This window comes from Gigantopelta aegis, chromosome 15 (genome assembly GCF_016097555.1).
Source record: "Gigantopelta aegis isolate Gae_Host chromosome 15, Gae_host_genome, whole genome shotgun sequence".
Lineage (NCBI taxonomy): Eukaryota > Metazoa > Mollusca > Gastropoda > Neomphalida > Peltospiridae > Gigantopelta > Gigantopelta aegis.
The window spans coordinates 40,310,794-40,325,875 of record NC_054713.1 but is presented as its reverse complement, the minus strand read 5'-3'; the positions used below and the strand labels follow the sequence as shown (position 1 = coordinate 40,325,875).

General features: G+C 32.0%; 1 protein-coding gene across 7 annotated transcripts in view; it reads right to left on the bottom strand.

Moving 5' to 3' along the window:
* Positions 1-2,518: 2,518 nt before the first annotated feature.
* The window catches only part of LOC121389960 (chromodomain-helicase-DNA-binding protein 4-like), a 66,100-nt gene continuing 53,536 nt past the window's right edge, over positions 2,519-15,082 (bottom strand). For 4 of the 7 annotated variants that reach the window (XM_041521631.1, XM_041521634.1, XM_041521633.1 and 1 more), the window contains 2 exons: positions 13,627-13,704; positions 2,519-3,103 (listed from right to left, as the gene is read on the bottom strand). In XM_041521631.1, the coding sequence (XP_041377565.1) occupies positions 2,997-3,103; positions 13,627-13,704 (185 nt within the window). In that variant the 3' untranslated portion in view covers positions 2,519-2,996. Of the gene's footprint in view, positions 3,104-8,047; positions 8,095-13,532; positions 13,705-15,082 lie in introns of all 7 variants that reach the window. The other 3 variants (XM_041521637.1, XM_041521638.1, XM_041521635.1) reach the window with 2 other exon arrangements.

Sequence of the window (15,082 nt, the reverse complement as noted above, 5' to 3'; positions counted from 1 at the left end):
TTGTAAAATAAGGCAATATTTACTTATATTTCAAGTCCATTCAAATCTCAAAATGGAGGCATGCTTAAAAAACATAACAAACCTCAATACGTATCTACACTTAGTTACCCATTCTGTAGGCACATGATCAATGCAAATTGTGAGCATAGGACCTGGACTCATGCTTATAAAACTTTTAGTCTGGGTTCAAGAGTTCCAAGCCTACTGAACACGAGAGCTATCATGGTCAGCTGAGCAAAATGTTACTTGATTCTACACATTAAAAGTTTTATAAGCACGGGCCCAGAATTAAAGCTTCAGACTTAAAGCTTCAGACGTACTCTTGCTCCCCAAATAAAATAAAAAAAGCTGGTAGTATCAAGACTCCCAAATCGGCCCCTCCCCATCATTTGATGGCTTTTACAATGTTGAAGACAGACCCTCCGCTTTAATACCAGTCCTAAATCAGGCCAGACACACTTGGCATACCAAGCATTTATGTGATACCAAGTATGTGATGAAAACAATCCTTAAATATGGCCACGTTTACCTGTAATACAAACAGGTATTTTGAAGTCTTCAATAGACCACACACTCAGCAAGGAATTACTTATTGTGCGAGAGTATTTCCTTCCAACTGTTTTTACTGTCAATATTGTTTGGCAAGTTTTGGATGGGACTACATTTTTCATCCAGTGATGAAGTCTATTTCCTCCTAATTTTTACTATCAATATGGGTGGGTGCTATAATCCTCGGCAATAACATGGAGATTGCCGAGGAGTTTTTAATTCTTCACAGCACTTTTTTGATGTGGATTATATTCACATTTTTTCCCACATCATGTTTTTCTTGCTGTAGCCATTTTTTTAATTGCAGGGCCTGGGTTGAGTGTAGTAATAGTACAGTTTGAGAAGCAACAGTATTGCAAGCAGTACATATAGCGGTTCAGTACCATGATTAAATCTGTACAAATATTTACACTGTCCGATAAAACATGAGAATAAACATTAGAAAATACATGTATAATATATACATGTTTTGGAAACAAATATTTGTTTTTTATCCTCCTGTATTGGGAATGTTATGTTAACTAAAAACAGAAAATCTCAATGCTAATTTTTATGTGTTTCATGATTTGGGGAACAAATCAAGTGCCAATGCTGTTAGATTTAGTATAAATGTCCTAAATGCACCTCAAATGGAACAAATTAAACTGATTTTGAATCTTGATTTTTAATGTTTCAAATAGACTGTATTAGATACATTTCTATTCTGTATACAATTTATAAATAAAAAATAAAAAAAGGTTAAATTTTTAATTCAAATTTAAATAAAAAATATTTTTTTCAAATGTTTTTAGTCTATTCTATTCTGTGTACTGTATACAATTTTAAAAGTACATGTATGTAGCTATGATAAAAATAACTTTAAAACATTTACAAAAAAAAAAAAAAAATTAATAATGATAAAAAATTAAATTACGGTTACTTTTTATTTTGAATTTCAATTAAAAAAAAAAATTGGTCTTAAAAAGTTTGTCCAAAAAACAAAACTGATTTAGAACAAAAAAAACAAACCAAAAAATCTAAAACTAACAAACAGGCTATTTGACAAAGGTATTACACATGGGCCCTGTGATTATAAAACCTTTAGAGTCGAGAATCAGTCTCTAATGACGTCACATGCATACAATTTTTATGGCGTTGTCTCAGACTCTAATTATTAGTCTCGAGTCTAGACTCTAAAAGTTTTACAAGCACTAGGCCAGATTCACCAGATACAGGAAGAATAACATGAATGCAACAACAGACATAGCCTGAAAACAACCTGTCATCTAGCACTCACAGAAGACATGATGTGACTGGAATTTAACAACAAAATTGTGATTATTCTTCAAAGTTTTTCACCAGCTGTCGTTCCTGCATCTGAACACTGATTTAGCATGTCTGTTTATACTCAATCAAAAAGTATTAAAAAATCACAGAGTGCTAGGAGAGGGTGATGAAGCCTGACATTTTTTCTGTTACAGAACAAAACCAACCCAGGTGAATCTTTACCTGTATTTCCCCGTCGGTGGACCCATTGGGCTATTTCTCGTTCCAGCCAGTGCACCACGACTTGTGTAACAAAGGCTGTGGTATGTACTATCCTGTCTGTGGGATGGTACATAGAAAAGATGCCTTGCTCCTAATCGAAAAGAGTAGCCCATGAAGTGGTGACAGGTTTCCTCTCTCAATATGTGTGGTCCTTAACATACGTCTGACGTCATATAACCGTAAATAAAATGTGTTGAGTGCGTCATTAAATAAAAACATTTCTTTCCTTTCTTTACCTGTATTTTGGCTCCTAGCATTTAAAAAACCCAAACAAAACAAAACACATTTGTATTGTAGATGGATGTTCTGGGTTAAAGATATAACATTTAGATGGCATTTATCAGTATCACATAACATGAATAAAACCAATACTATTCAAACCATTGGCAAGCATAATAGTTTTCATTCGTCATATGTATGGAAAGCAGTAAAACTCACGAGGTTAATAGTCACCCTTTATTGTCGTATTCACAGGCAGATCAATCTATGGCTGTGCACACACTCCATTTTTCACAGACCTTTATATTTATTAACTTTTTGCACACCCTGTTACAAATTGTAATAAAATTTCACACGCTCTTTCACAAATTCCTGTACCGTTTTGTTTTCTTTTGCAAAATTCCTGTACCATTTTGAAACCACTGGCTTCGATATCGTAGACTGTACACGAAAATGATAAACAATGAAGGACATCATCACTCAACAACAATTAACCAGCATCACAATAATCGTCATGACAACACACACAAACACACACCTCCTGAATATGAAGTGATAATTGAGGCCGATGACAGAGAAAAATGGCCTTAGACACAAGCAACAGTTATTGTCAGGTGTTTAATTTGTAATGTTTTTGTTAACGTCCCATCTGTAATGTTACTAAAAAAATATCTTAATTCGTCATGATGTCGTAAATAAGCCTAATCATCGATGCATATGATGTCTCCTCCCTTTTTGCCCGGAACCTTCGCTCCTTCCGTTTTCTCGTCAGATTTCTTACTCAAATCTTCAGCCTGTCCACTAGAACCTGGAAGTAAATAAAACCAAATATATTCTGAGGTAGTCCAGCCAAACGTACAAAACAATTAACTGATATATATTCTGAAATGATCCAGAATTCTGAAAATAGTCTAATCGAAGTACAAAGTAAATTAAACAAAATATATTCTAAAATAGTCTAGTCGAAGTACAAACTATATTAAACAAAATATGTCCTGAAATAGTCCAGTCAAAGAACAAAGTAAATTAAATAAAGATATATTCTAAAATAGTGCAGTCGAAGTACAAACTATATTAAACAAGACACATTCTGAATTAGTTCAGTGGAAATACAAAGTACAAAGTAAATTAAATGAGATATATTCTATAGAGCAAAGTAAATTAAATGAGATATATTCTGAATAGTCCAGTCAAAGAGCAAACAAATTAAATGAGATACATTCTGAAAGAGTCCAATGGAAATACAAAGTATATTAAATAAAATGTATTCTAAAATACATATAGTCCAGTGGAAGTACAAAGTAAATTAAACGAGATATATTCAGAAATAGTCCAGTACAAAGTACACTGAACAAGATATATTCAGAAATAGTCCAGTACAAAGTACACTGAACAAGATATATTCAGAAATAGTCCAGTCAAAGTACACTGAACAAGATATATTCAGAAATAGTCCAGTCAAAGTACACTGAACAAGATATATTCAGAAATAGTCCAGTACAAAGTACAAAGTAAATTAAATGAGATATATTCTTAATAATCTAGCGGAAGTACAAAGTAAATTAAACAAAATATATTTTGAAGTAATCCAGTGGAACTAAAAACAATAAGAACCCCAACTAGCAACTTTTTTTGTTTGTTTTGCAAACAGTATAAATATCAACTAGCAGCTGTCAACATCACACAGTATAAGTATTGACTTGCAGCTGTCGACATTAACAATAACTGCTTCAATGATATGTATTAAAAATAGTATGTACACATTAGTGTATACATTAAAACAATGTCATACAGTGGACCATATACTGGGGAAATTTTTTATTAAACAATTCACCAATATGCTAGCACTATTTGTTCGATCAGCTTCATCTTGTAACTGATTTATGTTTGACTACAGTCAAAAGTGATATATTTCCAATATATAATCATTCAAATACAGCAGTGTGTGTTTTTAAGTTTGACATGATAACAAACAGTCTGTCGAAGTAAGTGTAGCAACTTCCAGGTCTATGAAACTTACGAGAACAATCGTTTCGTTCATGTGGTGTTTGCGCAAATCTAATTTTGTGTAACCTATTGTGTAATAATTTACATGGACATAACGGGTAATGGTAATAGAAAATGGGTTACCTACAATTAATTTCGTATAACCCATAAATGGATTAAGCAAATTTTGAATTCTTAGAGGCCTGATTTCCAAACATATGTATTATCAAAAAGCAATTTAATTTACTACAATCATACACAAGAAATATATCATAAATCATTTAAATAAAATCCTTAATTTCAACCAGACAACAAAACATTAAACAAAACAAAAATGTTAGTAAAATAGAGATATTTTCAATCACTACACTTATTTTTACAGACTGTACAATATAAATATAAACCACATACTAAATTAAACACTTAGGGGATCTATTAAAAAAAATATACTCATTACTCTGGTCAAATATTATAATTATTAACTGTTCATATACTAAAGAATTAAACTAAAAAGAAAACTGAACAAAATATAGTGTACCGGGACTTAAAGCTAGTATGTCCCGGGTCACTCCCAAAGTATTTTAACAGCTTAATACAGCCACAATTTTATTTTTTTACTAACCACTAACCCCTGTTCTAGAAAGACAGCCCAAATAGCTGAGGTGTGTGCCCAGGACAGCATGCTTGAACCGTAATTGGATATAAGCGCATAACCATTTTCACAACTAATGACTGTGTAAATATTTCTTTAAAAATGCTGTAAAAATATCTATATATATATATATATATATATATATATACACATGTACTGTAATAAGTTTATGAATTATTTTATATCTCATATATATAATAATTATTAAACGCACAAAGGTGTCATTTTTAAAATTATAAAATTCACTGAATGCCAAAACTAGTGGGTTTTTTATATATACCATTTTTTCACGTTATACATTATACGACTTATGAACATTACATCAATTTAAAAAACATAATGCACTGTGGCTCAAAAGCTAAGTCAAGAGTGCCAAAATTAATGAAAAAAGCTAACGGCATATTCAAAATCAAGCCACAGACAAAATATTTAAAGGAATGATGACAGCACTAAAGCAATAAATAACAAAATCCATGCAACAGCCATTTGGAAAAAAAAAGAAAAGAACTTGTCAACATTCTTTGGATGGCAATGAAATCGATTTACTGCGGTAAAATGTCCGACAAATATGAGATATAAACTAATTTTAATTCATAACCTTTCTCGCTGAAAACAAAATGAAGAAAACGTGAACAGTTTTATCTTTTCATGAATATGCTAATCTGACCTAGTTCAAGATATGTATAAAAAATGGAATATCTTTTTAAAGCAATCTATACCAACAATTGTTTTTTTGCAGTAATTTAAAAAAAGAGAGGTTACAAATATTGTTAAAGTGCTGTATACTAGGTAATAACTAAACGATACTACAATAATAACTAACTGCATTAAATACTTTTAAAGAAATAGAAACTAATATTGAGGAATATTTGTTCAACGGCAACACAAGAGCACACTGATATATTAATCAAGTTTTGGATGTCAAAATTTGACATATTGTCTTAGTGAGGAAACCTGCTACATTTTTCCATTAGTAGCAAGAGATCTTTAATATGTGCCATCCCACAGACATGATAGCACATACCACAGCCTTTGATATACCAGTCGTGGTGCTTTGGCTGGAGCGGGAAATAACCCAAGAAAGAAAATTTACAGCTAAAGGAATAACTTATGCAGAGCAGCAGATTTCCTCCTGAACAATAGTCATGGTGCACTGGTTAGATCGAAAAATAACCCAATGGGATTGCAACACTTAGTCCAGAGCATAAAGAGAGAAAATCTACAGCTGAAGGAAGGAAGGAAGGAAAATGTTTTATTTAACGACACACTCAACACATTTTATTTATGGTTATATGGCATCAGACATATGGTTAATGACCACACAGATATTGAGGGAGGAAAGCCACTGCCACTTCATGGGCTACTCTTTTCGATTAGCAGCAAGGGATCTTTTATATGCACCATCCCACAGACAGGACACTGGCTGGGATGAGAAATAGCCCAATGGGTCCACCGATGGGGATTGATCCTAGACCGAATGTGCATCAAGCAAACGCTTTACCACTGGGCTACATTCCGCCCACTGCTGAAGGAATAACCTATGTGGAGCAGCAGGTTTCCTCGTGACAAAATATAAAAATAACCATATGTTAGATACTAAATAGCATGAGTTTAAAACGTGCTGACATAACCTTAAACAAACATTCCTTTCTTTCAAAAAATAAAATTAATTAATAATGATGACCTCAAGTATCTGTATTCAAGTGATTTCTATTAGTGTGTTGTTTTGTTTTATGACACTGTTATTTCAGTTAATCCAGGTATAATATATTGGGTACCAATCCAAAGGATGTACAATACACAATCGTTACCACGACAACTGGTGGCTGGTCCATAATAAACAAATTCATACAGCACAAAGATTTTACTACAGCGGTATGCAAAACAAAAATATGAAAGAAAACCGACACTGATTACACGTACTCTACACAGTTCTATCAAACGGATAGTTTGTGTGTTTCAGGTTGGTATTTGATTCTTATTTTTAGCATGTACAGCAAACAAATACAAATAATTCACACGGTGCTAGCATAATACAGATGTGACACTACCAATTTTTTTTTTAAATAAATTAAATTAAATAATTTTTGAAACTACCTTCAGGTACCAATCCTCAAATAGATATTCCTGATGCTGTATGTAGCTATCATTTAATGTTTTCGTCAAGCTGTAGCTATTTTCTTTTGTTGTTGTTGTGGGGGGTTTTGTGGGGGGAAATGGTTGTTTTCCTTTCTTCTTCTTCTTTTTTTGAGGGGGGGGGGGGTTCAGATTTTAAAAAAAAAAAATTGGGGACAATTTCATTTTCTTATATTTATTTATTTATTTATTATATTTCTAGTTATCTTAATGTTTAGAGTAGCTCAAACAGGATTTAGGCTCCAATTATTCTTGTAGTACATGTAGACACAAAAGTTTTGGGAAGTAGAATTCAGTTTAATCTACTACTAACATTAGGACAAGTAGAAACACTTTGTATATACAGACAAGAAAATGCAATTAATATGGCTGCAGTCATTGTAAGATGAAAGAGTTTATTGATGACGAAAATTACATCTTCAATACATTTGCTTGGTTTACAGTATTAGCCAGGGACCCCAGTGACCCCAGTGACCCCAGTGACGCCAGATCCACCAGTGATTAAAGATTAAAGCTACAATTACAAACACAACCTGAAACACACAATGATGGTCTGGAGAAGAAGCCAGATTTAATATTTAAAAGCAAACAGATGGTACTTTTCCACATTCAGACTATTTAAATATTTCAGGCATTACCCAGGATAAACATTTATTAAATATTTAGTCTGTCTACACTAGTATAGGTACCTCAAACATACATGTACATAAAATTAATCTTATTTCTCTGTGAATTACAAATGTACATGAATGTTATTTTTTCTATTAATATATTTTTTTTTTAAATAGTTTGTGTTTTCATTTTCACTTTAAAAAAGTTACATTAAAATTACTGTTATTTTCTTGTTTAAATTACTATTTTAAAAATCTCTTCTTAAACACTGATAATTTTCTACTAAAAAAAAGCTGTACGCTTTCAGTTGAAATTACTGTTACTTATTTTTCTAGTTTAAATTACTACAAAATTCTATATTCTTACTTGTAACTCTCTATCTTTCTGGGAAGAGCATCAACATATTTTAACATCTAAATGAAAAACCAAGTTGAAATTACTGTTATGTATATTTTCTAGTTTAAATTACTACAAAATTCTATATTCTTACTTGTAACTCTCTACCTTTCTGAGAAGAGCATCAACATATTTTAACATCTAAGTGAAAAACTGTAAGCTATAAGTTGAAATTACTGTTATGTATATTTTCTAATTTAAATTCTATATTCTTACTTGTAAATCTCTACCTTTCTGGGAAGAGCATCAACATATTTTAAAATCTAAGTGAAAAAACTGTAAGCACCACAAAACAAAACAAAACATTAATAAAAAAAAAAATTCTCTCTGATCTGGCCAACACGACGAGCAATTCATGCATAAAGATTTTATAAGGACATACACAGCTGAAGTAGGTAGGGGTCCGCCCCGGTCCACACTGCAGCCCCATCAGCTTTCATCTGCCAAGAAAGGGGCTCAGAGGACCCCACAAAAGTGCTTTGGTCAAAGGTAACTGTCAGCAAGAAAGAAGTGAACAAAAGAAATTCCTTTTGTTTCTTTCTTATCTTTTTAATCTACCAAGGTCGGTCCCAGGGGGGTGCTAGGTCAGGGTGATTTAAAAAAAAAAAAAATTGATGTCTCCCATTTCAGTGGTCTCACATAACAGTGAATATTTTAACATCAGAATTTCATTTTTAATACAGAAATGGTTAAAACTTTCACATAAATTGAAATTTCCAAGTTGATGAATATACACCGATTTAAACTTTTTGTAATTTAATTTCAATAAAAATTTACATAAATCCCCAAGTTCTAATAATAATGTAATAAAAGTGGCCCCTATATGGGGTGATTACCCTGCACCACCCTAGAGCCGACCGTGTATATAGTACATATATTTATATTACCTACTTAATTTGGTTTTCAAGAGAATTTGTCACAGACTAATACATAGAGGCTATTTCATGGGGTTTTTTCGAATACGATTTTTATGTCAACGAGTGATATGTGAAAGCCATATTTTCATGAACTGCGAAGCAATGAGTGAAAATATTGTTTTCACACATCACGAGTTGACATAAAAATCGTATTCAGAAAAAACACCATGAAATGGTCTATTTATTATATACATCTTTCGCTGTTTGGTAATATCTTTCGCTTATCCTATTGAAAATACGTAACGCAATGATATATTTCTTCCTATGGAACTTTTCCAGAAAATTTACTTGACCATAGACTTTTAAAAAGAAATTTGAATAAAAATTATCTTTGTTAACATTTATTTAATAATATACTGCTGTGCAAACATACCTGACAAAGCGATCCTCCAAAAACTCCCACAAAAACAAAACGAATCGAACGCCATTAAATTCTTACACTTACATTCAATGACACTACATTGTATCATCATTATTTAGCTTCGTATTCAATTCGTTTTAGATATTTTATCGTAATTGCACTTCGTATCCACTTTTTAATAGGTACATGTACAGTTGTTTAAATTACATTTTTTAATTTTTCAAATACAATCAGATGCATTGGTAATCATCAAACTTAAATACGAAGAAACGAGACAAAGGGAGATAATTTAATCATGCGGTTTTACAAAAAAGTTAATATGATTTCTATATTTTCACTGTAGCTAAAATACAGTGAAAATATGACTTCACCAGATATCACTTTTATGGTTTCTGTAGATCTATATATTTCATTGCTATGTATATAATAAACATCTTTTATTACATTAATAAAAACATTTAAGAAAAACAATGTCCTTATTTATCTCTATTAAGATACATGTTCCAAGGAACATTTTGTTGGTATCGCACTGCGATTCGCTACACAAGTTTCAGAGATCGCTACACAAATTTGAAACAAAAACAGTAGTTGCTAATCAATTCTGAACTGACTAGAACTATTGCTAATCAATATATTGAAATCAAAATGTGCCCCGTGTTCCCATATTTTTATTTTATCAACCTTTAAAAAATGACAGTATTTACAGTTTGTTGGCACATTGGTATGCAAGTATTTGCATGTGTTTTTGTTGTTCTATTGTTTGTATAAGCTTCAAACAGTTCCACGAGATATTCTATAACAGACAATTGTATAACTACTGAATGTTTAACTTTTAATTGTATCTGTATGATTCCCACTCAATATTTTATCCAATATGTTACCAAGGTATAATATATGGGCAGGCCTCTACATTGCGACCGATTTGATTGCATATGCGACCATTTTTTTTAATTTTGCGACTGAAATATTTCATACTAATATATCTATATAAAAAAATACCTGTAGGTGCCATCTGGCTCCTAGATTGAAAAAGTTAACATATTGGGCTGATATGGGAGTAGATTAATTGACAGTTTCACAATAAAGGCTATTTCAGGGACCATTTTGTTTTCAAAAATTTGATTAGATTCCTTTGTAGTTAACTGAAAATTGACTAGCAATTACTGTTCAATATTTTAAAATTGTGTAGCGATGTCCGAAACTTACGAAGCGAATCACAATGAAATACAAAACAAAATATTCCCTGGATAAAATGTATAATTTTTTGTCAAAGGGGAACACGTATCTTTAATTCCATTACATTGTCATGATGTAATGTTATCATTAGATTAATTTATATAATGATGATAAAGGGCGTTTTGTTTCATGACACCACTAGAGTATAATGATTTATTACTCATCGTTTACTGGATGTCAAACATTTGTTAATTCTGACAAGCAGTCTTCAGAGGAAACCTGCTACATGTTCAATTAGTAGCAAGGGATCTTTTGCATGCATGGACCCAGACAGGGCAGCACATACCATGGCTTTTGATATACATCATGAGGCTACTGGATGTCAAACATTTGTTAATTCTGACAAGCAGTCTTCAGAGGAAACCTGCTACATGTTCAATTAGTAGCAAGGGATCTTTTGCATGCATGGACCCAGACAGGGCAGCACATACCATGGCTTTTAATATACATTATGAGGCACTGGTTGGGATAGGAAAAAAAACCCAGAGATGCACTGAAGTGGTTCGATCCTACGACCCTAGCACCTCTGAGCTGAATTCTGTCCTATTTTCATGATGAAAAAAGTCTGTTTGATTTAACGATGCCTCTACAGCATATTGATTTTATCTTGTCATCGGCTATTAGACATCAAACATTCTGACATTTTTTTTAGAGGAAACCTGCTGCCGCCACATAGGCTACTCTTTCCGATAAGCAGCAAGGGGTCTTTTATATGCACTTTTCCAGACAGGACAGCACATACCACAGCCTTTGATGAACAAGTTGTGGACCAGTGGTTGGAACGGAAAATAGCCCAAACAGCAAATGGGTCTACTAAGAAGGATTGATCTGATGACCGACAATTCTGATAACAGTGTAATTTCACTATACCAATGTATAATGTTGAGATCTGCTGTCTAAAAAATGACCGGATGTCTTCAGTAATGTGTACATGGAGAAACAATTATAACACTTTGTACATTCAGATAAAATAACATCATGTAAATAAATAATATATTATATAGTATACGGAAAATAGCACATCTATAAATAACTGTAATAAATATCATAAACACTATGTTACTACAGTGCGACATTATTAGTCACAAATCTAATAGCAATGCTGATGATTGAGGTAATTCATATACTACTGTTTCTGCCAGAAAGACATTTTTGGGTATGGCGCTGTGAAACTGAATGCAAGCACTGTCAACATGGTGTATGGGGGGGGGGGGGGGGGGGGGGGGGGCCCTCCCCCAGAAAGAAAATGGGTTAAGTTTAGGGTTAAGAAAATCATACAGTAATGATAAGAGTAATTAATTTTGTCAAAAGGTTAACTTAAAAATAATAATCTGCTACAACATTTAGGTATTGCACCATACCCATTTTACCCTCTGGCAGAAACCCTGTAATACCACTATTAAACCGAGTGTTTTCAACTCTGCACTTTTCCTAAAGTGCCAGTACGTATTACAGTGAAACCCCTCTTAACTGGACACCCACAGTATCAAGTAAAAAGTCTGGCTTTAAGAGGTATCTGGTTTAGAGAGATTCTGTTCTGTACTGATATTTAAAAACATCCGGTTTTGTGGGAAGTCCAGTTTACTAAGGGTCCAGTTTTTAAAGGTTTCACTGTACTTAACAAAAACTTGGCAATAATATAAATACATATTCATACAGAATCTGATGGCAACACATCATACCTTTAATAAAAATTAACTTGCACATTTGACAATATTCATACATATTACTTACATTTATTTATATAACTATTGTACGTATTCTTATTTTTAAAAAAGAAAGAAAATACAAGACAGATTTGACAAAAGTAAACAATAAACTATGCACTATACTTCATAATATGATGGTCCAAACATTAAGGAACATTCTAAATGATAAAGCACATGTACAGCAAATCAACTGTCGGTGAGATGAAAGCGAAAATGCCCATCCATGGTCTGTGTTAAATGGGTAATAATAGCAATTACGCAACATTTGGCTTCTTTTATACCCTCTTCCTCTTGTAATGGTTTTGTAATGTTAAGACCACCCCAACTCTTAACTTTATATAATGCTCATGAATAGACGATTTAAATTTCTATTAAAATACATATTTTTACTACAAAATTCACTAACTCTATCATCTTCTTTTTTCCCAGATTAAATTATGTGTTATTTTCTTACCAGCAATAAAATGACTAAAAGATTCTTTTAAAATAAAATTTTTAAAATCCAAAATTCGCCTAAATAGTAACAATATCAAGATTTCCCTCAAGATTAAATGCTGTGTTATTTTCTTCCCAGCAATAAAATGACTAAAAGCTATTTTAAAATACAAATTGTTTAATACAAAATTCTAATATCTATATCCCCCCCCTCCCCAGCATAAATGCTGCATTATTTTGTTACCAGCAATACAATGACTAACATTTCTTTTACAATTCACATTTTTACAAAATGCACCAAAATACTAACAATATCTATATTTTTTCCATTTTAAATGTTGTGTTATTGTTACTAGCAATACCTTGACTGAAAGTTCTTTTAAAATACTTTTTTTAAAATAAACAATTCACCAACATTCTGTCTATATAATCCCCCCCCCCCCACCAACTGACATAAGATGTTTATGATTTTGCTACCAGAAAATAGAATGACATACCAACTGACATAAATATTTGTGATTTTGTTACCAGCAATAGAATGACATACCAACTGACATAAATATTTGTGATTTTGCTACCAGCAATAGAATGACATACCAACTAACATAAATATTTGTGATTTTGCCACCAGCAATAGAATGACATACCAACTGACATAAATATTTGTGATTTTGTTACTAGCAATAGAATGACATACCAACTGACATAAATATTTGTGATTTTGTTACCAGCAATAAAATAACACACTGAATGACATAAATATTTGTGATTTTGTTACTAGCAATAAAATAACACACCATGTGACATAGATATTTGGTATTTTCACCCCCCGCTGCATGCATCACATGGTGGGGAAAATGGAATCGATGAGGCTGCTGATCATTTGCTCACCTGGGGTGGTGACCGGGGTACGGTGGGAGGGGCTTGGCTGGGGGGTGTTCTTTAGATTCTGGCTTCCAGGAACTGGACCTAAATATAAAAAATAAAACATTTAAGATAATGGTATATATAACTTAAAAAATACAGTCTAGCTCTGTATTTACATAAAAACTGCACAGGACTCGAAATAGAAGTAAAATATAGCCTGCTGTCGTTGTTTTTTTTTAACATAGAAGGACAATGGAAACATGGCCTGCTAAGAAAAATAAAAGTAACGAACAAAAACCTTAATACTTGCAAAATACTTACCCTGTTATATATGGACATTATTTTAATTATTTATAAAACATTTTAAGTATTAAAACATTTTAAGTATGTGAGTAAAGTTAACAACTCGTGGGTTTTGTCAAAAATTAATCCAGTAGTAAAAATGTAAAGTTAAACTTTGTTTTGTTTAACGACACCACTAGAGCATATTGATTCATTGATCATTGGCTATAGTATTGGATGTCAAACATTTGATAATTGTCTTCAGTTTATTTTGTATTTTCTACTTGTAAAATAAATAACTAAAAACATCTGTAGTTAATAATATTCACGAAGCATTTTCTTTAAGATTCAAAAGTACAGATCAAATAAATTTAAAACATATTTCTTAAAATTAAATTAGAAATTTGAAAAATTAGAAATTTGAAAATTAAATTAGAAATTTGAAAAACTATTCGAAAAGATAAAAAAAAAAAAGTACATGCACCAATATTAGACTAAACAAAAGACGTACTATGTTTTTATTTTAACTAGTTTAGATAAAATTCTGATAAAATTCAGACTAAATTAACACTGCAAGATGTTATTACTAAAAACAGCCAAGCCAACTTACAATACAATAACTAATATTTAGAAACGTAATTGTACTAATACAAGGTATGACAAAAAATGTAACACCTATGAAACAATATTTAACTCAAATATTATTTATAAATCACCCACCCTTCTTCTCCTTAAAAAGAAAATATACAGTGAAACCTCTATAAACTGAAAAAAACTAAGTGTTTTCTCTTTTATTAATACTTATCCTGACCTCTGACCTTGTGCATTTCCTCCCTTTTCCATTCGGCTGTTGAATGTTCGGACCGTAAGGTGGAAAAGGGAGGAAATGCAAAAAGTCAAAGGTCAGGATGGAGTATAAAGAAACAGAATTATCACAAAACCAGACATTTTCTACTGTCCCTTTTTAAACATCAGTACAGAACAAAACCTCTCTAAACCGGATACCTCTTTAAAGTGAACTTTTTACTTGGTTCTATGGGTGTCTGGTTTAGAGAGGTTTCACTGTACTTTGTTTCCACTAATATCACAAAGAAAAACACGAATATCCACATAAAAACTGCCGTTCTCACAACTTTCAGAGGCCTGATCAAAATAAAGAAATACCCACATCAAAACTTTGTGTGGTCACCAACAATAA